The 25,664-nt window shown below is 44.0% G+C and overlaps 1 protein-coding gene across 2 annotated transcripts in view; it reads right to left on the reverse strand.

The window, feature by feature from the left end:
• The window catches only part of hdhd2 (haloacid dehalogenase-like hydrolase domain containing 2), a 44,731-nt gene extending 21,566 nt beyond the window's left edge, over window positions 1–23,165 (reverse strand). Inside the window, exons 1-2 of one of the 2 annotated variants that reach the window (XM_060847257.1) lie at window positions 22,891–23,164; window positions 6,753–6,873 (exon numbers count right to left, since the gene is read on the reverse strand). In XM_060847257.1, the coding sequence (XP_060703240.1) occupies window positions 6,753–6,853 (101 nt within the window). In that variant the 5' untranslated portion in view covers window positions 6,854–6,873; window positions 22,891–23,164. Of the gene's footprint in view, window positions 1–6,752; window positions 6,874–22,890 lie in introns of both variants that reach the window. The other variant, XM_060847339.1, reaches the window with a different exon arrangement.
• Between the last annotated feature and the right edge of the window lie 2,499 nt (window positions 23,166–25,664).

Below are 25,664 nucleotides of genomic sequence, written 5' to 3' on the forward strand. Positions count from 1 at the left end.
TCTGGGATATCATAGCAATTACAGTGACATGGCTCAGGGATGGACAGAACTGGCAGTTTAATGTTCCAGGATACAAATGCTATAAGAAGGATAGAAAGGGAGGCGAGAGGAGGGTGGGTGGGGGGGGGGGGGGGGGGGGGGGGGGGGGGGAAGGGGGTGAAGAGTTGATAAGGGATAGCATTACAGCTGTACTTGGAGGATTTTCCTGGAAATACATCCAGGGAAGTTATTTGGGTGCAACTGACAAATAAGAAAGGGATGATCACCTTACTGGGATTGCATTACAAACCCATAGTCAGCAGGAAATTGAGAAACAAATTTGTAAGGAGATTTCAGTTATCTATAAGAATAATAGGGTGGTTATGGTAGGGGATTTTAACTTTCCAAACATCGACTGAGATTGCCATAGTGTTAAGGGTTTAGATGGGAGGGATTTGTTAAGTGCATACAAGAAAATTTGCTGAGTCAGTATGTGGATGGTACCCACTAGAGAAAGTGCAAAACTTGACCTACTCTTGGGAAATAAGGCAGGTCAGGTGACTGAGGTGTCAGTGGGGGAGCACTTTGGGGCCAGCGACCATAATTCTATTAGTTTTAAAATAACGATGGAAAATGGCAGACCAGATCTAAAAGTTGAAGTTCTAATATGGAGGAAGGCCAATTTAGATGGTATTAGGCAAGAACTTTCAAAAGATGAATGGGGGCAGACGTTCACAGGTAAAGGGATGGCTGGAAAATGAGAAGCCTTCAGAAATGAGATAATGAGAGTCCAACGAAAGTATATTCCTGTTAGGGTGAAAGGAAAGGCTGGTAGGTGTAGGGAATGCTGGATGACTGGAGAAATTGAGGATTTGGTTAATAAAAAGAAGGAAACATATGTCAGGTATAGACAGGAGAGATCAAGTGAATCCTTAGAAGTGTATAAAGGGAGTAGGAGTATACTGAAGAGGGAAATCAGGAGGGCAAAAAGGGGACATGAGATAGCTTTTGCAAATAGAGTTAAGGAGAATCCAAAGGGTTTTTACAAATACATTAAGGACAATAGGGTAACTAGGGAGACAACAGGGCCCTCAAAGATCAGCCTTCGTGTGGACCCGCAGAAAATGGGGGAGGTACTAAATGAGTATTTTGCATCAGTGTTTACATTGGAGAAGGACATGGAAGATATAGAACGTGGGGAAATAGCTTGAAAAATGTCCATATTACAGAGGAGGAAGCGCTGGATGTCTTCAAACGCATATCGAACATAGAACATTGAACAGTACAGCACAGAACAGGCCCTTCAGCCCACGATGTTGTGCCGACCACCGATCCTCATGTATGCACCCTCAAATTTCTGTGACCATATGCATGTCCAGGAGTCTCCAATGACACTGCCTCCACAACTGCTGGTGGCAACACATTCCATGCTCTCACAACTTTCTGTGTAAAGAGCCCGTCTCTGACATCCCCTCTATACTTTCCTCCAACCAGCTTAAAACTATGACCTCTCGTGTTAGTCATTTCTGCCCTGGGAAATAGTCTCTGGCTATCGACTCTATCTATGCCTCTCATTATCTTGTACACCTCAATTAGGTCCCCTCTTCTCCTCCTTTTCTCCAATGAAAAAGTCCGAGCTCAGTCAACCTCTCTACGTAAGATAAGCCTTCCAGTCCAGGCAGCATCCTGGTAAACCTCCTCTGAACCCTCTCCAAAGCATCCACATCTTTCTTATAATAGGACGACCAGAACTGGATGCAGTATTCCAAGTGCGGTCTAACCAAAGTTTTATAGAGCTGCAACAAGATCTCACAACTCTTAAACTCAATCCCCCTGTTAATGAAAGCCAAAACACCATATGCTTTCTTAACAACCCTGTCCACTTGGGTGGCCATTTTAAGGGATCTATGTACCTGCACACCAAAATCCCTCTATTCCTCCACACTGCCAAGAATCCTATCCTTAATTCTGTACTCAGCTTTCAAATTTGACCTTCCAAAATGCATCACCTTGCATTTATCCAGGTTGAAATCCATCTGCCACCTCTCAGCCCATCTCTGCATCCTGTCAATGTCCCGCTGCAGCCTACAACAGCCATCTATACTGTCAACGAAACCTCCAACCTTTATGTCATCTGCAAACTTTCTGACCCATCCTTCAATCCCTTCATCCAAGTCATTAATAAAAATTACAAACAATAGAGGCCCAAGGACAGAGCCCTGTGGAACACCACTCACCACAGACTTCCACGCAGAATATTTTCCTTCTACTACCAATCACGGTCTTCTGTTGGCCAGCCAATTCTGTATCCAGACAGCTATGTTCCCCTGAATCCCTTCCTCCTGACCTTCTGAATGAGCCTATGGTGAGGAACCTTATCAAATGCCTTGCTGAAGTCCATATACATCACATCCACTGCGCGACCCTCATCAACTTTTCTAGTCACATCCTCAAAGAACTCAATAAGGTTTGTGAGGCATGACCTGCCCCTCACAAAGCCGTGTTGACTGCATTTAATCAAGCCATGCTCTTCCAGATGGTCATAAATCCTATCCCTCAGAATCCTTTCTAACACATTGCAGACAGAAGGCAGACATGAGACTTACTGGTCTGTAATTGCCGGGGATTTCCCTATTTCCTTTCTTGAAGAGAGGAATTATATTTGCCTCTCTCCAATCCCCAGGAAATCCTGAGGGACAGGATGTATTTGGAAAGGCAAAGACTGATTAGGGATCATCAACATGGCTTTGCACATGAGAAATCATGTCTCACAAACTTGATTAGGGTTTTTTGAAAAAGTAACAGAGAGGATTGATGAGGCCAGAGCACTGGACATGATCTATATGAACTTCAGTAAGGGGTTTGACAAGGTTCCCCATGAGAGACTGTTTAGCAAGGTTAGATCTCATGGAATCCAGGGAGAAATAGCCATTTGGATACAGAACTGTCTCAAAGGTAGAAGACAGAGGGTGGTGGGGGGAGGGTTGTTTTTCAGACTGGAGGCCTGTGACCAGTGGAGTGCCACAGGATTGGTGCGGGGTCCACTACCTTTCATAATTTATATAAATGGTTTGGATGGGAACACAGGAGGTATAGTTAGTAAGGAGGTAAAAACAATGACTGCAGATGCTGAAAACCAGATTCTGGATTAGTAGTGCTGGAAGAGCACAGCAGTTCAAGTAGCATCCAAAGTGCAGCAAAATCAACGTTTCGGGCAAAAGCCCTTCATCAGGAATAAAGGCAGTGAGCCTGAAGCGTGGAGAGATAAGCTAGAGGAGGGTGGGGGTGGGGGGAAAGTAGCATAGAGTACAATGGGCGAGTGGGGGAGGGGATGAAGGTGATAGGTCAGGGAGGAGAGGGTGGAGTGGATAGGTGGAAAAGAAGATGGACAAGTCCGGACAAGTCACGGGGACAGTGCTGAGCTGGAAGTTTGGAACTAGGGTGAGGTGGAGGAAGGAGGAAGGGGAAATGAGGAAACTGTTGAAGTCCACATTGATGCCCTGGGGTTGAAGTGTTCCGAGGCGGAAGATGAGGCGTTCTTCCTCCAGGCGTCTGGTGGTGAGGGAGTGGCGGTGAAGGAGGTCCAGGACCTCCATGTCCTCGGCAGAGTGGGAGGGGGAGTTGAAATGTTGGGCCACGGGGTGGTGTGGTTGATTGGTGCTGGTGTCCCGGAGATGTTCCCTAAAGTGCTCTGCCATGAGGCGCCCAGTCTCCCCAATGTAGAGGAGACCGCATCGGGAGCAACGGATACAATAAATGATATTAGTGGATGTGCAGGTCAAACTTTGATGGATGTGGAAGGCTCCTTTAGGGCTGTGTATAGAGGTGAGGGAGGAAGTGTGAGCACAGGTTTTACAGTTCCTGCGATGGCAGAGGAAAGTGCCAGGATGGGAGGATGGGTTGTAGGGGGGCGTGGACCTGACCAGGTAGTCACGGAGGGAACGATCTTTGCGGAAGGCGGAAAGGGGTAGGGAGGGAAATATATCCCTGGTGGTGGTGTCTTTTTGGAGGTGGCGGAAATGTCAGCGGATGATTTGGTTTATGCGAAGGTTTGTAGGGTGGAAGGTGAGCACCAGGGGTGTTCTGTTCTTGTTACAGTTGGAGAGGTGGGGTCTGAGGGCGGAGGTGCGGGATGTGGACGAGATGTGTTGGAGGGCATCTTTAACCACATGGGAAGGGAAATTGCGGTCTCTAAAGAAGGAGGCCATCTGGTGTGTTCTACGGTGGAACTGGTCCTCCTGGGAGCAGATACGGTGGAGGTGGAGGAATTGGGAATACGGAATGACAATTTTGCAAGAGGTGTAATCCAGGTAGCTGTGGGAGTCAGTGGGTTTGTAAAAAATGTCAGTGTCAAGTCGGTCGTCATTAATGGAGATGGAGAGATCCAGGAAGGGGAGGGAGGTGTCAGAATTGGTCCAGGTAAATTTAAGGTCAGGGTGGAATGTGTTGGTGAAGTTGATGAATTGCTCAACCTTCTCGCGGCAGCACGAGGTGTCGCCAATGGAGTCAAAGTAAGTCTGCAGATGACACCAAAATTGGAGGTGTAGTGGACAGCAAAGAAGGTTACTCCAGATTACAACAGGGTCTTCATCAGATGGGCCAATAGGCTGAGGAGTGGCAGATGGAGTTTAATTTAGATAAATGCAGGGTGCTACATTTTGAGAAAGCAAATCTTAGCAGGACCACACATTTAATGGTAAGGTCCTAGGGAGTGTTGCTGAACGAAGAGACCTCGAGTGCAGGTTCATTGCTCCTTGAAAGTGGAGTCGCAGGTAGATAGTATAGTGACGAAGGCTTTTGGTATGCTTTCCTTTATTGGTCAGAGCATTGAGCATAGAGGTTGGGAGGTCATGTTGCAGCTGTACAGCACATTAGTTAGGCCACTTTTGGAATATTGCATGCGATTTTGGTCTCCTTCCTATCGAAAGGATGTTATGACATTTGAAAGGGTTCAGAAAAGATTTACAAGTATTTTGCCAGGGATGGAGGATTGGAGTTATAGGGGAGGCTGAACAGGCTGGGGCTATTTTCCCTGGAGCGTTGAAGGCTGCAGGGTGACCTCGAAGAGGTTTATGAAATCATGAGGGACATGGATAGGATAAATAGACAAAGTATTTTCCCTGGGATGAGGGAATCCAGAACAAGAGGGCATAGGTTTAGAGTGAAAGGGTAAAGATATAAAAGAGACCTAAGAGGCAACCTTTTCACGCAAAGGGTGATGCATGTATGGAATGAGCTGCCAGAGGAAGTGGTGGAGGCTGGTACAATTGCAACATTCAAAAGGTATCTGGATAGGTACATGAATAGGAAGGGTTTAGAGGGATACTGGCCAAATACTGACAAATGGGACTAGATTGGGTTGGGATATCTGGTTGGCATGGATGAGTTGAACTGAAGTGTTTGTTTCCATGCTGCACATCTCTATGACTATGTTTCAACATGTACATAGATACAGAGTTGTAACATTTTCATCAGGCAATTTTTCAGCACCATTCCTGACCCTTCAGATATTGAAGCAATCCCTGCCCATAAACAGCAAGCGTCGGACAATACCCAGGTTTGGGTTAATAAATGGCAAATTACGTTTGCGCTATATTAGTGCTAAGCAATTTCACTGGAACGTGAACTGGATCATGATATCAAAATTGTGGATGCAATATCAGGTCACAAACTGGGAATTCTGTGGCAGGTAAATCACCTCCTGACTCACAAAAGCTTGGTTATTGTCTCCCAGTCACAAGTTAGGAGAATGATAGAATATTCTCCCCTTACCTGGATGATTGGTGCTCTAGGTACACTTCAGAGGCTCATCACTACACAGTTCAAAGCAGCACAACTTTTCACAGCCCCCAAATAGGATCTTTGAAACCTGCCATCTCTACCATGTACATGTCGCTCTTTAAACCACACAGCACCCTGACTGTGGCTGGGTCAATGTGCTGGAACTCCCCTCTTTTAACAGGACCAACACCACATGGACAGCAGATGATGAAAACATCTCACCTACATTTTCTCAAGGACAGTTTGGAATGGCAATAAATAATGTTGAGCTAGTGACACCCAAATCTCATGATTCCATAAAAAAGTGCAAAGGGGTCAATGTCTATTTTAGCACTGTCGGTGATCCCTCCCTTCCTCTGAACCAGAGCAACACTTTACCAAATTGGGTAACTCTCAAACCAGATGGCCCTGAACATGCTGGCCCACACGCATCCATTGTCCCTGAAGGGCCCAACGCCAAACAAAAACTCAAATAAAAAAGTGAGGATTAAAATCGGGATTTAGGCTGTTGTCAGGAGCAACCAATTAATACATGCCCTTACTAACAGCAAAATGGCTTCTTAATGTAGTAATATAAAGTAACAAAAAAATAGTTTCTAGGCTGAAAATTGACAGTTCTGTTTAAAATGACTTTTAACCCTGCTAAAAGCTGCATTCCTGAACTAGCTGAACCAAAGAAAATTTTATTGGATTTACTCTGTAATTAAGGCTGTACTATTTTTCAAAAACAATTATAAAAATTGAATTTCTTTTAAGCCATTTGCACAGTTTCTCCAAGGAACATGGAAGTGTTTAACTTCTGTGTTGCTGGACAACCTGAGCCCGACAGTGATAATAAAGTGTGAAATCTTGCAGAATCAGAATTGCTAGTGTTTATTTGACAGATTGCGGAACCCAGGGACCCCTCCTGTGTGTCGAGATCTTCACTGGAATGTGGATCTGGAAGGGAAGGTAAGAAATTAGGTAACAAAAGTGAGTGGGGCCAAACTTACTTCTGTAGTGCTTCCTGTGCACCAGATATGGCTGTATCTTCAATGTGTAATGTTCCACTGAGATCTACTAGGACAGCCTTTAATGCTCGTCGTGTTGCCATTCTCTATTAACAAGTATAATCTGTCAACATAAAATAGGGAAAGGAACAAAAAATAAGCACTCAGATTGGCAGATCTACTTCTTATTTGTTCTAGGTTTTTGAGTAATACTAAAAAGGCCGTATTTATTGCTTGTTCACGTACTAAAAAATGTGCTGCTAGGCCTTCCTCTTGAATTATTGCAGTCTTTGTGGTGGTACTGCACCCATAAATTTGATAGAAAGAGCATGTTAAGGTTTTGATCCAGGTACAAAGGCATACATTGATTCTCAGATCCACACCAACGTTTCTTCACATCCAGATAAAAACAGCGTAGAATAAAATCATACAAATATATTGCTATGGAGGTCTGTTAGTTCAGTTGGTTGACAGCTGGTTTGCAATACAGCAATGCAGCATGATGTGAACAGGGTGGGTTCAATTCCCACGCTCCTCAGATGCTGCCTGACTTGCTGTGCTTTTCCAGCACCATTCTAATCTCGACTTCTGGTTTTCAGCATCTGCAGCCCTTGTTTTCATCTCAATTTCCACACTGGCTGACATTACCATGAAGGACTCTACTTTTCAAACTCTTCCGTCACTAGAGACCTGGTGATTCTCAGGTGAAAACCAGGTGAAGGATTCTCCTAATCTCTTATCTTAAAAGGAAGACCCTCTATTTTTAAATAAAGTCTGCTTGTTCTAGATTTCTCCTTGAGGGGAAATATCCTCTCAGCATCTACCCTGTCAAGACCCCAGAATCTTATAAGTTTCCGTTTACATTCTCTCATTTATCACATTGTGGGCCTTGTAGCTGGGCCTTAAACAAATCCTGGAACCAGCGTACTACTCTACTATTACCCAGTGATAGAATATTTCTAAGTATACCAATGTTAGAGGTACACAGTTAAGCAAGACTGTCACTGGAGTTTCCAATATTAAAGACAGTATCAATGTCAATTGTTGTACAAACCCATCCTGTCACCTTTAGTGAAGGAAATCTGCTATCTTTGCCCAATATTCACACCTGTTCTGGCCTATTTAGGACTGCAGACCTCAGCAATGTTGACAACTCTTAAAAGGTTCTCTGAAATGGCCTTGTCAATTGTGGTAAAGTCACTACAAAATCTAAACCAAGGAATGAAACAGGACAGACCACATGGCATCAGTGTAGACACCAGAAATCCCAGCCACATCATATCTGCAAAGTCCTGAACATCTGGATGTTGTGCTAAGATTAGGAGAGCTAACCTATAGACAAGTTAAGCACGTTACAAACATGGAATCATATCTTACTATGTTCCAGACACCATCATCTCCATCCTCCGGTATGTTCTGTCCTACCAGCAGGACAGATCCACTAGAGGTAGCAGAACAATGGAGGTGGTGATGATGATAGGGAATGGGGGAGTCACTGTAGAGGTCCACAATATTGAAGTTTAATGGCATCATCCAGTCATAGAGTTGTACAGCACGGAAATAAACCCTTTGGTCCTACTCATCCGCTCTGGTAACCTAAACACATCTAGTCCCATCATTTGGACCATATCCCTCTAAACCTTTCCTATTCATGTACCCATCCAGATGCCTTTTAAATGTTGTAATTATACCAGTCTCCACCATCTCCTCTGGCAGTTTGTTCCATACACACACCATCCTCTGCATGAATACGTTGCCCGTCAGGTCCCTTTAAAATATTTCACCTTTCACCCTCAACCTACGCCCTCTAGTTTTGGACTCCCCTACCCTAGGAAAATACCTTGGCTATTCACCTTATCCGGGGAGAAAGTGAGGTCTGCAGATGCTGGAGATCAGAGCTGAAAATGTGTTGCTAGAAAAGCTCAGCATGTCAGGCAGCATCCAAGGAACAGGAGAATCGACGTTTCAGGCATAAGCCCTTCTTCCAGCAACACATTTTCAGCTATTCACCTTATCCATACTCTTCATGATTTTATAAATCTCTATAAGGTCACCCCTTAGCCAAGTAAAATTTAAACAAGGTAATCTCCTGCTCATTACTGTGTACAGCCCCTTGGCTGATGAATCACCACTTCTCCACGTTAAATTTAGCAGAAGTACTGAGAGTGGCATTTCACAGAACGGAACCTGGATTGGGGATTTTGATGACCATCACAAAGCATGGCTTGACAACAGCACTCCTGACCAAGTTGGGCAAGAACCATTCATCTATTACAGTAAGTAATGGCAGAAATAAAGGGTCGCGCACCTCATTCTCCACAATCTACTTGTCACAGAAGATGCATGTTTCCATCACAGTATCATCAGGAAGGACCACCGCACAGTCTTGTGAAGACCAAGTCCTATCTTCACATTGAGGATACTGTACATATGTTGTGTGGCTTTGTTTGTGGGAAATCATGTCTCACAAGTTTGAGTTATTGAAGAAGTAACAAAGAGGATCGATGAGAGCAGAGCAGTAGATGTGATCTATATGGACTTCAGTAAGGCATTTCTTCAAGGTTCCCCATGGGAGACTGATTAGCAAGGTTAGATCTCATGGAATAAAGGGAGAACTAGCCGTTTGGATACAGAACTGGCTCAAAGGTAGAAGACAGAGGATGGTGGTGGAGGGTTGTTTTTCAGACTGGAGGCTTGTGACCAGTGGAGTGCCACAAGGATCGGTGCTGGGTCCTCTATTTTTTGTCATAGAGATGTACAGCATGGAAACAGACCCTTTGGTCCAAACCGTCCATGCCGACCAGGTCCTGGGGAGTCTTGTTGAACAAAGAGACCTTGGACTGCAGGTTCATAGCTCCTTGAAAGTGGAGTCACAGGTAGATAGGATGTTGAACAAAGAGACCTTGGACTGCAGGTTCATAGCTCCTTGAAAGTGGAGTCACAGGTAGATAGGATAGTGAAGAAAGTGTTTGGTATGCTTTCCTTTATTGGTCAGAGTATTGAGTACAGGAGGTGTGAGGTCATGTCGCGGCTGTACAGGACATTGGTTAGGCCACTGTTGGAATATTGCGTGCAATTTTGGTCTCCTTCCTATCTGAAAGATGTTGCGAAACTTGAAAGGGTTCAGAAAAGATTAACAAGGATGTTGCCAGGGTTGGAGGATTTCAGCTAGAGAGAGAGGCTGAATAGGCTGGGGCTGTTTTCCCTGGAGCGTCAGAGGTTGAGGGGTAACCTTATAAAGGTTTACAAAATTATGAGAGGCATGGATAGGCTAAATAGGCAAAGTCTTTCCCTGGGGTCAGGGAGTCCAGAACTAGAGGGCATAGGTTTGGGGTGAGGGGGGAAAGGCAAAAAAAAAAGACCTAAGGGACAACCTTTTCACACAGCTGAGCTGCCAGAAAAAGTGGTGGAGGCTGGTACAATTGCAACATTTAAGAGGCATTTGGATGGGTATACGAATAGGAAGGGTTTGGAGGGATATGGGCAGGGTGCTGGCAGGTGGTGTTAGATTGGGTTGGGATATCTGGTCGGCATGGACAGGTTGAACTGAAGGCTGTTTCCATGCTGTACATCTCTATGACTCTAAGACCTTACTCAAGAAGGGCTGCAAAGAAAAACCTGGGAACTGTAGACCAGTAAGGTTAACATCTGTGGTAGATAAGTTACTGGAGAAGATTCTGATGGATAAAGTATACACGTATTTGGAGAGACGGGCTTTGATTAGGAATAGTCAGCATGGCTTTGTGGATGGGAGATCATGCCTCACAAATTTGTTAGCGTTCTTTGATGAAGTGATCAGGAAGGCTGATGAGGACAGGGTGATACACATAGTCGATACGGATTTCAGTAAGACTCTTGATAAAGTCCACGTGGTAGGCTGCTCTGAAAGGTTAGTTTGCATGGAATCCAGGGGGAGCTAGCAAATTGGATACACAATTGGCTTGAGGTAGAAAACAGAGGGTAATAGTGGAAGGATGTTTGTCACACTGGAGGCCTGTGACTAGTGGTGTACCTCAGGGGTCAGCTCTGGGCCGATTGCTGTTTGTTATCTATATCAATGATTTGAATGAATATATATATGGTTAGTAATTCTGCAGACGACACTAAAATAGGCGGTATCATGCACACTGAGGAAGGCTATCAGAAATTGCAGTTGGGCTTTGATCAGCTGGAGAAATGGGTCAAGAAATGGCAAATGGAGTTTAATATAGATAAGTGTGAGGTCTTGCATCTTGGAAAGTCAAATCAAGGTAGGAGTTTCACAGTGATTGGTAGGGCCTTAAGGAGTGTAGTGGAACAGAGGGACCTTGGAGTTCAGGTGCACGATTGTCTGAAAGTGGACTCACAGGTAGACAGGGCAGTGAAGAAGGCTTTTAGCACACTGGCTTTCATCAGGGCATTGAATATAGAAGTTGGGAAGTTATGTTGCAGTTGTAAAGGATGTAGATGAGGCTGCACTTGGTGTATTGTGTTCAGTTTTGGTCACCTTTTTATAGGAAGGATTTTATTCACTAGAAAGATGCAGAAGAAAGTTACAAGGATGTTGCCAGGACTCAATGGCCTGAGTTGTAGGGAGAGTTTGGACAAGCTAGGACTTTTTCTAGGGAAGATATTATAGAAGTGTATAAGTTCATGAGAGGCATAGATAGGGTGAATGCACTCAGTCTTTTTCCCATGGTTGGGGAATCGAGGTCTAGGGGGCATCAGTTTAATGTTATTGGGGAAGAATAAAAGGGAATCCGAGGGGCAATTTTTTTCACATAGGGTGGTACGCATATGCAGTGAGCTGTCAGCAGAAGTGGTTGAGGCAGGTACATTAACAGTATTTAAGAGGCATTTGCATAAATACTCGGATCAGAAAGTTTTAGAATTTATGGGCCATGTACAGGGAAATGGGTTAGTGTGGATGGATATATTGGTCAGCATGGAAGGTTCTGTCTCTGTGATATAGGAATCTGTGTCGAGTTGATGAAGTTACAATACAAAACTATCTGTGTGGCAATCAGATTATGCTGCAAATAAAAGACAGCATTAGAGCCAGACAGTACAGAAACAGACTCCTCTGTCCAGCTCGTCCATGCCGACAAATTGTCCAAAACTAACCTAGTCCCACTTGCCTACGTTTGGCCCATATCCCTTTAAACTCTTCCTTTTGTGTACCTATCCAAATATCTTTTAAATGTTGCAACTGTAACTGCATCGCCCACTTCATTCCACATACAAACCACCCTCTGTGAAAAAGTTGTCCCTCAGCTCTCTTTTAAATCTTTCTCCTCTAATCTTAAAAATATGCCTCCTAGTTTTGAACTCCCCACCCTGGGCAAAAGACCTTTGCTATTCACTTTAGATATGCCTTTTGTGACGTTATAAACCTTTTTAAGGTCCGCCTTCAACCTCCTACACTCCAGTCAATAAAGTCACAACCTATCCTTATTATCTCAATCCTTCCAGTCCTGTCAACAGCCTGGTAAATCTTTTCTGAATTCTCTCCAATTTAATAATATCTTACAAAAAGTGGCCATACCAATGTCCTCTACAAACTCAACATAACATCCCAATGCCTCACACTCAAAGGTCTGAGCAAAGGAAGCAAGCATGCTAAATGCCTTAATCACCTTGTCTACATGTGATGCAAATTTCAAAGAATTATGTACCTGACTCCCGAGGTGTCTCTGTCCTATGCCACTCCCCAGGTCACTACCATTAATCATATAAGTCCTGGTCTTTGTGTGTTTACCAAAATTGCAAAACCTCAACATTTATCCAAATTAAACTCCACCTGCTAGTCCTTAGCCCATTGACCCAGTCGATCAAGATCTCTGTATAATCTTAGATAACCTTCTTCACTGTCTACTATACCAATAATTTTATCATCATCTGCAAACTTATGAACCATACCTCCTAAATTCTCATCCAACTCTAAATTACAAACAAAAATGGACCCAGCACCAATCCCGGTGGAACACCGCTGATCACAGGCCTCTAGTCTGAAAAACAACCCTCCACCACCATCTGTCTCTTACCACCATTTGTATCCAGTTGGCAAGGTCTCTCGGAATCCCATGTGATCCAGCTTTACTAATCAGTCTACCATGCAGAACCTTGTCAAAAGCTTTATTATGTAGATGTGTACCACACTTCTCTCACCAATCTTTTTGGTTACATCCTCAAAAAACTCAAATCAAATTTGAGACACACAATTACCCATGCACAAAGCCAGAATCCCCTCCAACAATGTACCCACCATTGATGTCAGACTCATACTTCTATAGTTCCCATTTATCTCCTTCTGACCTTTCTTTAAACAAACAAAGAAACAAAATTTACAGCTCAGGAACAGGCCCTTCGGCCCTTCAAGCCTGAGCCGATCCAAATGTACTGTCTAAACCCGTCGGTCAATTCCCAAGCATTTGTATCCCTCTGCTCCCCACCTACTCATGTATCAGTTCAGACGCATCTTAAATGAATCTCCCGTGCCTGCCTCTACCATCTCTGCTGGCATCGCGTTCCAAACGCCCACCACACTGTGTGAAGTACTTGCCACGTGTAACCCCCTTAAACTTTCCACCTCTCACCTTGAAAGCATGACCTCTTGTTATCGAATCCTTCACCCTGGGAAAAAGCGTGTCTCTATCCACCCTGTTTATACCCTTCATGATTTTGTAAACCTCAATCAGGTCCCCCCTCAATCTCCTTTTTTCTAGTGAAAATAAACCTAACCTACTCAACCTCTCTTCATAGCTAGCACCTTTCCTTACCAGGCAACATCCTCGTAAACCTTCTCTGCACCCTCTCCAAAGCATCCACTTCCTTTTGGTAATGTGGCGACCAGAACTGTACACAATATTCTAAATGCGGCCGAATCAATGTCTTGTACAATTTTAACATGACTTGCCAGCTCTTAAACTCAATACTCAGTCCAATGAAGGCAAGCATACCATATGCCTTCTTGACCACTCTATCCACCTGTGCAGCAACCTTCAGGGTACAATGGACCTGCACTCCCAGATCTCTCTGCCCAACTTTTCCCAAGACTCTTCCATTCATTGTATAATTCGCTCTAGAATTAGGAGTTGCCTAAATGCATCACCTCACATTTGTCTGGATTGAAAGCCATCTGCCACTTTTCCGCCCAACTCTCCAGTCTATCTATATCCTCCTGTATTCTCTGACAATCCCTTTTGCTTTCTGCTACTCCACCAATCTTTGTGTCATCTGCAAACTTGCTGATCATACCAAAAGTGCCCTCTTCTAGATCATTTATGTATATTACAAACAACAGTGGACCCAATACTGACCCCTGTGGAACACCACTGGTCACCTTTCTTCGTTTTGAGAAACTTCCTTCAATTACTACTCTCTGTCTCCTGTTGCTCAACTAGTTCTTTATCCACCTAGCTAGAACACCCTGCACACCATGTGTCTTCACTTTCTCCATTAGTCTACAATGGGGAACCTTATCAAAAAACTTACTAAAGTCCATTGATATGACATTAACAGCCCTTCCTTCGTCTAACAACTTGGTCACTTCCTCGAAGAACTCCATTAAGTTGGTAAGGCACGATCTCCCCTGCACAAAACCATGTTGCCTATTACTGATAAGCTCATTCTTTTCTAAGTATAAATAGATCTTATCTCTCAGTACCCTCTCCAGCAACTTCCCCATCACTGACGTCAGGCTCACTGGTCTGTAGTTACCCGGAATATCCCTACTACCCTTCTTGTACAGGGGGACAACATAAGCTACCCTCCAGTCCTCCGGCACCTCACCTGTATTTAAGGATGCCACAAAGATATCTGTCAGGGCCCCAGCTATTTCCTCTCTCGCCTCCCTCAACAACCTGGGATAGATCCCATCCAGTCCTGGGGATTTGTTCACTTTAACAACCTCTAGCATACCTAACACATCTTCCCTACTTATGCCAATGTGATCCAGACTAATCAAACTTCTATCTCTAATCTCAAGATTCATCATGTTCCTCTCCTCAGTGAGAGGCACATCAGCAATCCTCCAGTATTCTGGCACCTTACCCATTGAAGTAAATGATATAAAATATTACTGCTAGGAGCCCTGAAATGTCTTCCCTAACTCCCTAAAATATCATGGGATACACTCGATTAGAAAGCTGTATAAATTTCCAGGACATGTTTTTGAAGACCTCCAGCATTTACTCTTCTGTAATATGGACTATTTTCAAGACATCAATATTTACTTTCCCTGAGTTCCCTATCTTCTGGATTTATGGGCATCGCTGGCTGGGACAGCATTTATTACTCATCTTCAGTTGCCTTTTATAAGATAGTGGTGACTTGCTGCCTTGAATCACTGCAATCCATTTGTTGGACATGCACACACAGCCTTTGAGGGAGGTGTTCCAGGATTTTGACCCAGCAACAGTGAAGGTACAGCAATACATTTGGAAAACAAGATTAGGTAACTTGCAGGCGATAGTCCTCCCACGCATCTGCTAGCCTTCTCCTACTGAGTAGTAGAGGTCAGAAGTTTGGAAGGTCATGTTGGAAGGGTGTTGGTAAATTTTGGTAAGGCATCTTGTAGATGGTACACACTGCTGGCACTGAGCTTCAGTGGTGCCGGGAGTGAATGTTTGTGGATGTGGTGCTAACCAGACTGCTCTGTCTTGTATATTGTCAATCTTCTTGAGAACGATGTTGAGTTGCACTCATCCAGGCAAATCGAGAGTATTCCATCATATTCATGACATGCACATTATAAAAGACAGAAAAGGTTTTGAAGAGTTTGGAGTTAAGCTGCAGAATTCTAAACATGTTCTTATTTGACTATATTTATATGGCTGGGCCAGTTCAGTTTCTAGTCAAAGACTGGACCTAGGATACTAACAATGAGTATTCAACAATGGTAATGCCACTAAACATCAAGGAGTGATGGTTAGATTCTCTCTTGTTCAAAATAGAATCATAGAGATGTACAGCATGGAAACAGACCCTTCGGTCCAACCTGTCCATGCCGACCAGATATCCCAACCCAATCTAGTCCCAACTGCCAGCATCCGGCCCATATCCCTCCAAATCCTTCCTATTCATATACCCATCCAAATGCCTCTTAAATGTTGTAATTGTACCAGCCTCCACCACTTCCTCTGGCAGTTCATTCCATGCACGTACCACCCCCCTGTGTGAAAATGTTGCCCCGTAGGTCTCTTTTATATCTTTCCCCGCACCCTAAATCTATGCCCTCTAGTTCTGGACTCCCCGATCCCAGGGAAAAGACTTTGCCTATTTACCCTATCCATGCTCCTCATAATTTTGTAAATCTCTATAAGGTCACTTCTCAGCCTCCAATGCTCCAGGGAAAACAGTCCCAGCCTAGTCAGCCTCTCCCTATAGCTCAAATCCTCCAACCCTGGCAACATCCTTGTAAATCTTTTCTGAACCCTTTCAAGTTGTAATTTGAGGTAACCCTCTTCGCTGTCCATTACACCTCCAATTTTGGTGGCATCTGCAAACTTACTAACTGTACCCCTTATGCTCGCATCCAAATCATTTATGTAAATGACAAAAAGTAGAGAACCCAGCACCGATCCTTGTGGCACTCCACTGGTCACAGGCCTCCAGTCTGAAAAACAACCCTCAACCACCACCATCTGTCTTCTACCTTTGAGCCAGTTCTGTATCCAAATGGCTAGTTCTCCGTATTCCAGGACATCTAACCTTGCTAATCAGTATCCCATGGGGAACCTTGTCGAACGCCTACTGAAGTCCATATAGATCACATCTACCACTCTGCCCTCATCAATCCTCTTTGTTACTTCCACAAAAACTCAATCAAGTTTGTGAGACATGATTTCCCACACACAAAACCATGTTGACTATCCCTAATTAGTCCTTACCTTTCCAAATACATGTACATCCTGTCCCTCAGGATTCCCTCCAACAACTTGCCCACCACCGATGTCAGACTCACTGGTCTATAGTTCCCTGGCTTGTCCTTACCACCCTTCTTAGGCACCACATTAGCCAACCTCCAGTCTTCCTGCACCTCACCTGTGACTATCGATGATACAAATATCTCAGCAAGAGGCCCAGCAATCACTTCTCTAGAGTTCTAGGATACACCTAATCAGATTCTGGGGATTTATCCACCTTTACCCGTTTCAAGACATCCAGCACTTCCTCCTCTGTATTATGGACATTTTGCAAGATGTCACTATCTATTTCCCTACAGTCTACATCTTCCATATCCTTTTCCACAGTAAATACTGATGCAAAATACTCATTTAGTATCTTCCTCATTTTCTGCAGCTCCACATAATGGCCGCTTTGCTGATCTTTGAGGGGCCCTATTCTCTCCCTAGTTACTCTTTCGTCCTTTGTGTATTTGTAAAAACTCTTTGGAATAATAATTGCCTGGAATTTACGTGGCACGACTATTGCTTGCCACTTATCAGCCAACTCCTAGATATTGTCCATGTCTTGCAGTCCATATCCAAACACAGCCTCAGTATCTAAGAAGTTATGAATGATGCTAAACATTATGTAGTGAACATCTGCACTTCTGATGGAGGAAAGGTCATGAATGAAGAAGCTAAAAATGGGTAAGCCTAGGACCACGCTGATAAGTGGCAAATAATAGTCGTGCCACATAAACTCCAGGCAATTATTATTTTGAACAAGAGAGAATCTAACCATCAATCCTTGATGTTTAATGGTGGCTGAAAATGGCTGAGCCGAGGACATTACCTCACGGAACTCTCTAATGATCATACCAATCTTCCTCTATGCTGGGAATGATTCCAACCAGCAAAGAACATTCCCTGTAATTTCCATGTTTTGCTACACCTGCTCAAGCTACACACAGCAAGGCCATCAGTCTCACTTCACTTCTGGAGTTCAGCTCTTCAGTCCATCTTTGAATGAAGGCTATAATGAGCTCAGGAGTCGAATGACCCTGGTGGAACCAACACTGAGCATCAGTGAGCAGGTTATTCTTACTGGTTTGCATTTTTGATTACCACTTTTGTCACTATACTGATGATCAAAGGACTAAAGAGCTGACTGTTAGAGATGAGACGAGAGTGCCTTGATGTTAAGATAGCATTTGGGAAAAGGATGACGAATTGACTTTAAGTAATGTCCTTCAGAGAACATTGAACTTGTGCTTTCACAATAATGAAGAGACATTTTGGACAGAATGGCTCCTGATTAGTAAGGGGTCAATAGATGATTGTTCGTTCTATTACTTTGAATTTCCATTAACTTTTACATACCCTTAATGTTTTAGAGTAGTAAGATTTAGAATAATAGAATCCCAACAGTGCAGATGGAGGTCATTCAGCCCATCAAGTCTGCGCAACTCTCAAAAAAGCATCCCCCTCAGTATCCCACCCCACCCAATCCCCATAACCCAGCATTTACCATGTCTAGCACAAGGGTCCCCTGTGGCTATCTCCTCTGTCACAAGTACATCATTTTGGGTATTCAGGGATTGATGACAGCAGCCAGATCACTGGCACCACCACTGCGGTTGTACAGCAGGGAGTGTCAAAGTGCAGAAGAGCAGTAGCATAAGAGAGTCTACAATTAGCAGCACAGATAAATGTTCATGTTGCTGCAAAAGACAGTCCAGGATGGTGTGCTGCCTCCCTAGTGGCAATGTTAATGATGTCTCTGAATGGTGTGGGATATTCTCAAAAGGGAGGGTGAGCAGCCAGAGATCATAGTACATAATGGTACTAATGATATAGGCAGATAGGGAGCTGAGGTAGTGCAAAGGGAGTTCAGGAAATTAGATAAGGAGTTGAACAGGATGTCTCGGGTTGTAATCTCAGGATTACTCTGTGCCACATTCCAGTGAGACTAGGAATAGAAAGATTGTACAGTTAAATACATGGCTAAAGAGCTGGTGTAGGAGGGAGGGTTTCAGATAACTGGGTCATTGGGATGTCTTCCAGGGTGGGTGGGATCTGTACAAATACCCTGGCAGGGAGGTTTGCGAGTGTCACTCAAGAGGATTTAAACTAGTGTGGTGAAGGGTGGGAACCAGGGCAGTAATTCAGCCAGTAAAATGACCGAGGAGTTTGAGACTAAGGCCAGTAAGGCTAGGACGAAGAAAGACGGGGGTGGGGGGGGTGATGGTGGTGGGGTTATTGAAATGGAGCCACTGGCTGCCTGAAGTCTATTTGTTTTAACACAAGGAGTGTGATCGGGAAAGCAGAAGAATTTAAGAGCTCAGATTAGTACATATGGTATCATAGCTATTTAGATTAGACTAGATTACTTACAGTGTGGAAACAGGCCCTTCGGCCCAACAAGTCCACACCGACCCGCCGAAGCGCAACCCACCGATACCCCTACATTTACCCCTTACCTAACACTACGGGCAATTTAGCTTGGCCAATTCACCTGACCCGCACATCTTTGGACTGTGGGAGGAAACCGGAGCACCCGGAGGAAACCCCCGCAGACACGGGGAGAATGTGCAAACTCCACACAGTTAGTCGCCTGAGTCGGGAACTGAACCCGGGTCTCAGGTGCTGTGAGGCAGCAGTGCTAACCACTGTGCCACCGTGCCGCCCACTAAGGACTAATTTAGAGGTTAGTCAAAAAGAAAAAGGAGACATACAAATTATTTAGGAAATGGAAGACAGAGACAGAGCCTCGAAGAATACAAAGATAACAGGAAAGAACTCAAACAAGGAAGTAAGACGGCTAAAAGGGACTGTGAAATGTCTTTGGAAAACCCTTCTACATATATAAGGGCGGAAGAGGGTAGCTAAAGAAAGGGTAGGTCCATTCAAGGACAAAAGGAGGAAATGTATAAGTGGAGCTGGAGGAAGGGGCTGGCCATTAACAAAAACTTTGCATCAGTATTCACAAAGGAAAAGGAAATGGTGGATAGTAAGTCTCAAGAGGGGTATGTTGATAAACCAGAGCATATCGATATTTAAAAAAAGGTGTTGCAGGGCGTTTTGAAAACAAGTCCATCCTCAGGACCTGATGGGATTTATCTCAGTACACAGAGAAGCGAGGGAGGAAATTGTTGAGGTCGTGCACAAAATTTTTGTATCCTCTTTAGTCACAGAAGAAGCTCCAGAGGACTGGAGAATAGCCATTGTTGTTCCTTTGTTTAACAGATAATCCAGGAAATTACAGGCCAGTGAGCCTTATGTCAGTGGTGGGAAAATTATCGGAGAAGATTCTTAGGAACACAATTTATTCACCTTTGAAAAAAAACAGACTTAGTAGCTATAGGCAGCATGACTTTGTGCGGGCAAGTTCACGTCTCACAAACTTGATTGAGTTTTTGATAAAATGACAAAGATGACTGATGAGGGCAGGGCAGTGAATTTTGTGTACAAGGCCTGATGAAGGGCTTTTGCCCAAAACATCGATTTTCCTGCTCCTCAGATGCTGCTTGACCTGCTGTGCTTCTCCAACACCACTCTGATCTAAACTCTGGCTTCCAGCATCTACAGTCCTCACCTTTGCCTACTGCAATTTCAGAGTCAATATTAGCAAATATTTCATTGAAGCAGCAAATCAACATCTGAGATCAGGGTGATTGGAATCAGGCCCAAAGTCACAAAGTAGATGCTGCATATGAAAAATGGTAGAATTGGTATTCTGAAAGGAATAGGTGTATAGTAAAAGAAGGATTTATTAAATTGGAGGGGGACATAAGGAGCAATTATTTTCCACAAAGGATTATTTATATATGGAATAAACTGCCACAGGAATGGGTAGATTATACAATTAGGTACAATTACAACATTTAAAAGACATTTCAACACATACATGAATTAGAAAGGTGTAGAGGAATATGGGCCAAATGCCCATTGGTGCACAAGTTGTTGGAGGGAATTCCGAGGCACAGAATTTACATGTGTTTGAAAACGCAAGGAATGATTATAGATAGTCAGCATGACTTTGTGCATGGAAAATCATGTCTCACAAAGTTGGTTGAGTTTTTTTGAAGAAGTAACAAAGAGCACTGATAAGGGCAGAGCGGTGAACATGACCTATATGGACTTGGGTAAGGCGTTTGACAATGCTCTCCAATGGGAGACTGGTTAGCAAGGTTAGATCTCATGGAATACAGGGAAAATTAGCCATTTGGATACAGAACAGGCTAGAAGGTAGAAGACAGAGGCTGGTGGTGGTGGAGTGCCACAAGGATCAATGCTGGGTCCACTACTTTTCATCATTTATATAAATGATTTGGATGTGAACATGGGAGGTATAGTTAGTAAGTTTGCAGATGACCCCAAAATTGGAGGTGTAGTGGACAGTGAAGCAGGTTACCACAGATTATAATGGAATCATGATCAGACAGATCAATGAGGAGTGGCAGATAGGGTTTAACTTAGATAAATGCGAGGTGCTACATTTTGGGAAAGCAAATCAGAGCAGGACTTATACACTTAATGCTCAGGTCCTGGGGAGTGTTGCTGAACAAAGAGACCTTGGAAGTTGGGAGGTCATGTTGCAGCTGTACAGGACGTTGGTTAGGCCACTTTTTGGAATATTGTGTACAATTCTAGTCTCCCTCTTATCGGAAAAATATTGTTATTTAATATGTTTTACTATTTTGTGTTTCATTATATTTTAAAACATCAGTCAGAACTTTTCTTCAAAATCATTCTCTAAGTTGAGCCACTTCTGGGATATTGTTTCCAATTATGCTCTCCCTCCTTTAGGAAAATGGTTGTGAAATTTAAAAGGATACTGAAAAAAATGACAAGGATGTTGCCAGGGTTGGAGGGTTTGAGCTAAGGGGAGACTATAGGCTGGGGCTGTTTTCCCTGGAGCAACAGAGGTTGAGGGTTGACCCCACAGAAGTTTCAAAATCATTAGTGGCATGGAATAGGGTAAATAGACAAAGTCTTTTCCCCAGGGTGGGAGAGTCCAGAAGTAGAGGGCATAGGTTTAGGGTGAGAGGTGAAAGATTCAAAAGGGACCCAAGGGGCAAACTTTTCACACAGAGAGTGGTGCATGTATGGAATGAGCTGCCAGAAGTAGTGGAGGAGGCTGTTTCAACTACAACATTTAAAAGGCATCTGGATGGATATATGAATGGGAAGTATTTAGAGAGATATGGCCAAATACTGGCAAATGGGCCTAGATTAATTCAGGAAATCTGGTTGGCGTGAACATGTTGGATCGAAGGGTTTATTTCCATGCTGTACATCTCTATGAGTATAATAATCCTTAAATATTAGGTTCAATTTAAAGTCTATTTTTGGGGTTGGTATCTGTCAATTCAGACAGTCAAAAGCAGGATTGTTAACACATGGTTTTCTATTGGAGTCAGAAAGTCATACCGCACAGAAACAGACCCCTTGGTCCAGCTTGTTAGTGCTGATATCCCATTCTGACCTAGTCCAGTTTGATCGCAATTGGCCCATATCTCTTTAAACCCTTCCTATTTGTATACAGTACCCACCCAAATGCTTATGAAATATTGTAATTGTACCTACCTCACTGTTTCATCTGGCAGTTTATTCCATACACACTGCCCTGTGTGAAAACATTACCACTCAGGCCCTTTTTAAATCTTTCCCTTGTCATCTTAAAACTATGCCCTCTCATTCTGAACTTCTCCACTTGAGGAAAAAGACCTATCCCTGTCCCTCGTGATTTTATGAACTTCCATAAGGTCACCTCTCAGCCCCTGACGTACCAAGGGAAAATAAGCCCCAGCATATTCAGCCTCTCCCACTATCTCAAACCCTCCAGCCTGATATCATCCTCGTAAATCTTTCCTGCATCCTCTCAAGTTTAAAAACATCTTTCCTATGGAACGGCAACCAGAATTGTACGCAGTATTCTAAAAGTGGTCTCAATGTCCTGTACAGGTGCAATATGACGTCCCAACTCCTTTACTCAATGCACCGAAGATGAGCGTGTTCCTGAATTCAAAAACAGCCCGTAGCTAATCTGCAAACTGACGTTTTCCATTTGCTTTCAATGAATAGATACATTTCATGTACACTTGAAGTCAATCTAATGTTAAAATACTCTCCCTCTCCACATCCCACTAAATACTGACTAACACTCCATCCAAAAATGTATCGCAATGCATTATGTTCGAGCTCTTTGAAACCGTCAACAATTTTAACCGAATCCTCCCTAATTTTAAAGGGAAAAAGTTCTATTACGTCACCTGAATCGCCTCCGTTGCAGTGAAGAAGGTGTGCTGGCTTATAAAGGTAAAATACTGCTTGTGAACAAATAAGCAGAACTTCCACTCTTAAAATAACATTGGGTATAATCCTCCAGCTCCTGGTGTCACCCTGACATTGGCAGCTGCTATTCACCTATTTCCGGTTTGTCGCCCACCCGCGTTGCCAGGACAACCGGCCCGGCTCGACCTGGCCCCTCCTCCGATACGGGCCCTGGCCCTTTCGGCCTATATCAACCTTTTTTAATCACTTCATTTATTTTCCATTTGAAGTTTAAATTACGTCTGTCACTGGCGTTTATTAACCGGTGTACACAAATGATTTTTTAAATCTTTATTCTCTCTGGAAGCGTCCACACCGGCCTCCAACTAAACGGACCTTTGGGCGGAGTCAGAAAGAACGTCAAGTCTCAGCCACGTCAAGAGGTGACCTTGTTGGGAAGGGGTGACCTCCGAGATGCATTGGGAGGACTCCAATGGTTACTATCCTGTCACTGCATTAGTAATGCCAGGCTAACCTTATGAAACGTGAGTTCAAATTTCACAGTGGATGGTGAAGCTTGTATTTAATAAAAATCTAGAATTAAAATCAAGCTAATGAGAACCAATGTTATTTACAAAAATGTCTGTATCATTAATGTCCTTTAGAGATAAAAATCTGCTGTCCTTCCCTGTTCTGACCTCCAGGCCACAGCCTACATTAATATGGGCACTTGCATAGACCCCAAGAGACACTGTTCCCCAACTGTTCCGCCGTTACATTGACTGTGTCAGTACTGCATCCTCCACTCAGGCTGAAGTGGAGCAGTGCTTCACCCTGGAGGCTCCCTGCCTCCATTCCTGATGAAGGGCTTTGTCCGAAACATTGGTTTTCCAGCTCCTCGGATGCTACCTGACCTGCTGAGCTTTTCCAGCAGCACTCTAATCTAACAGTTCATCGACTTCACCAACAACTTCCACCCTGCCCTTAAATTTACATGGTCTATCTTGGACACCCCCTCCCCTGTCAACCCTCTGGCGACAGTCTCTGAACTTACACATACTATAAACCCACAGACTCCCATATCTACCAGCGAAATCGATGTTTTGGGCAAAAGCCTGATGAAGGGCTTTTGCCCGAAACATCGATTTCGCTGCTCGTTGGATGCTGCCTGAACTGCTGTGCTCTTCCAGCACCACTAATCCAGAATCTGGTTTCCAACATCTGCAGTCATTGTTTTTACCTTCCATAACTACCAGGACTACACCTCCTCTCGCCCAGTATGCTGCAAGAACTCCATCCCATTTTCCCAATTCCTCCGTTTCTGTCACTCCCCTCTCCAGCCCTCTCTGCCTTCCACAAGGACTGCTCCCTTTATCACTCATTGATTTGCGCCACACTCCCCACCAATCCGCCACCACCAAATCCCCTGGTACCTTCCCCTGCAACTGTAAAAGATGTAAAACTGCTAGTACACTATCCCCTCTCCTCCATCCAGCGCCCCAAACAGTCCTTCCAGGTGGGAAAGAGGTTCACCTGCCTCTCTTCTAACCTAGTTTACTGTAACAGGTGCTGCCGATGCGGTCTTCTCTACATCGGTGAGACCAAACGTAAACTAAGAGCACGTTTCGCCAAGGATCTCAGCCAGGCCACCTAGTCACCGCCAATTTCAAAATCCTCAGCAGGACACAAAAAAACTGCAGATGCTGGAATCCAAAGTAGACAATCAGAAGGCTGGAAGAACACAGCAAGTCAGGCAGCATCAGGAGTCAACGTTTTGGATATAACCCTTTTTCAGGACTTCGGGTGGGGCGGTGAGGGGAGCTGCAGACAAAAGGGCAGGGGAGGGTTTTGGATGGGGAGAGGGACAGGGTGGGAGGCAGTGATAGGTAAATAGGTAGAGGTTAAGGCCTGGTTGGTTGATGGAAGGAATGAATCCAGTTGGTTGCTGGAAGGAAGGGTTGATCAGATGAATGGAAGGAAGGGGGAGGGGTTGGAAAGGGAGTCAGGGAATGGGAAGGGAGGTTATTTGAAATTTGAGAACTCAATGTTGAGTCCTCAGGGCTGAGGGTGTCTAAGCAGAAGACAAGGTGTTGTTCTTCCAATTTGTAGTCTGATTCACTGTGGCAATGGAAGAAGCTGATTGCCAGAGTGCCCCTACATTTTTATATTGAGAAAGAGCATCACATTTCTGACGAGATTCCAGAGCTCCTTCAGAAATGCAGAGTGCGCTCTAAATCTGACAGGTCTCTCAGTGCAGGCTAGTTGAAGAAAATCACCACATCCTTTTATTTCACTGTCGTAGATATGGTATTCTGCGACTTAAATATCCACCATCACAGACAGCCACTTTGACAGGTCCTGCGAAAGTGTAAAGTTAGGATGAAAGATTTGGACCCGTGTAATCATTACGTTGGAGCACAAAGTCAGATGGGGCTAATTAAGCAGTGGAGCATGTTTGGGAGTACACAGGGGTTATTGGGTGCGGCTGGATGGGATGTCAGATTACAGTGGGAAGGAGGGGTGTAAGAGTTTGGGGAAGTATAGTCAGAGAGGTTGAATGACAAGACCAAAGAACAGTACATCACCGGAACAGATCCTTAGGCCCACCAAGACTATGCATGATGCCTTTCTAAACTAAAAATATTTTACCTCTACACAGGTCCATATTTCATGCCTATTCATTTATCTGCCAAGATGTCTCTTGAACATTGCTTTTGTATCTGCCCGAGGAGAGAGATGAGTTTAGTGATGAATGGGCAGTCAGTTCCTGATT

This window comes from Hemiscyllium ocellatum, chromosome 1, assembly GCF_020745735.1.
Source record: "Hemiscyllium ocellatum isolate sHemOce1 chromosome 1, sHemOce1.pat.X.cur, whole genome shotgun sequence".
Lineage (NCBI taxonomy): Eukaryota > Metazoa > Chordata > Chondrichthyes > Orectolobiformes > Hemiscylliidae > Hemiscyllium > Hemiscyllium ocellatum.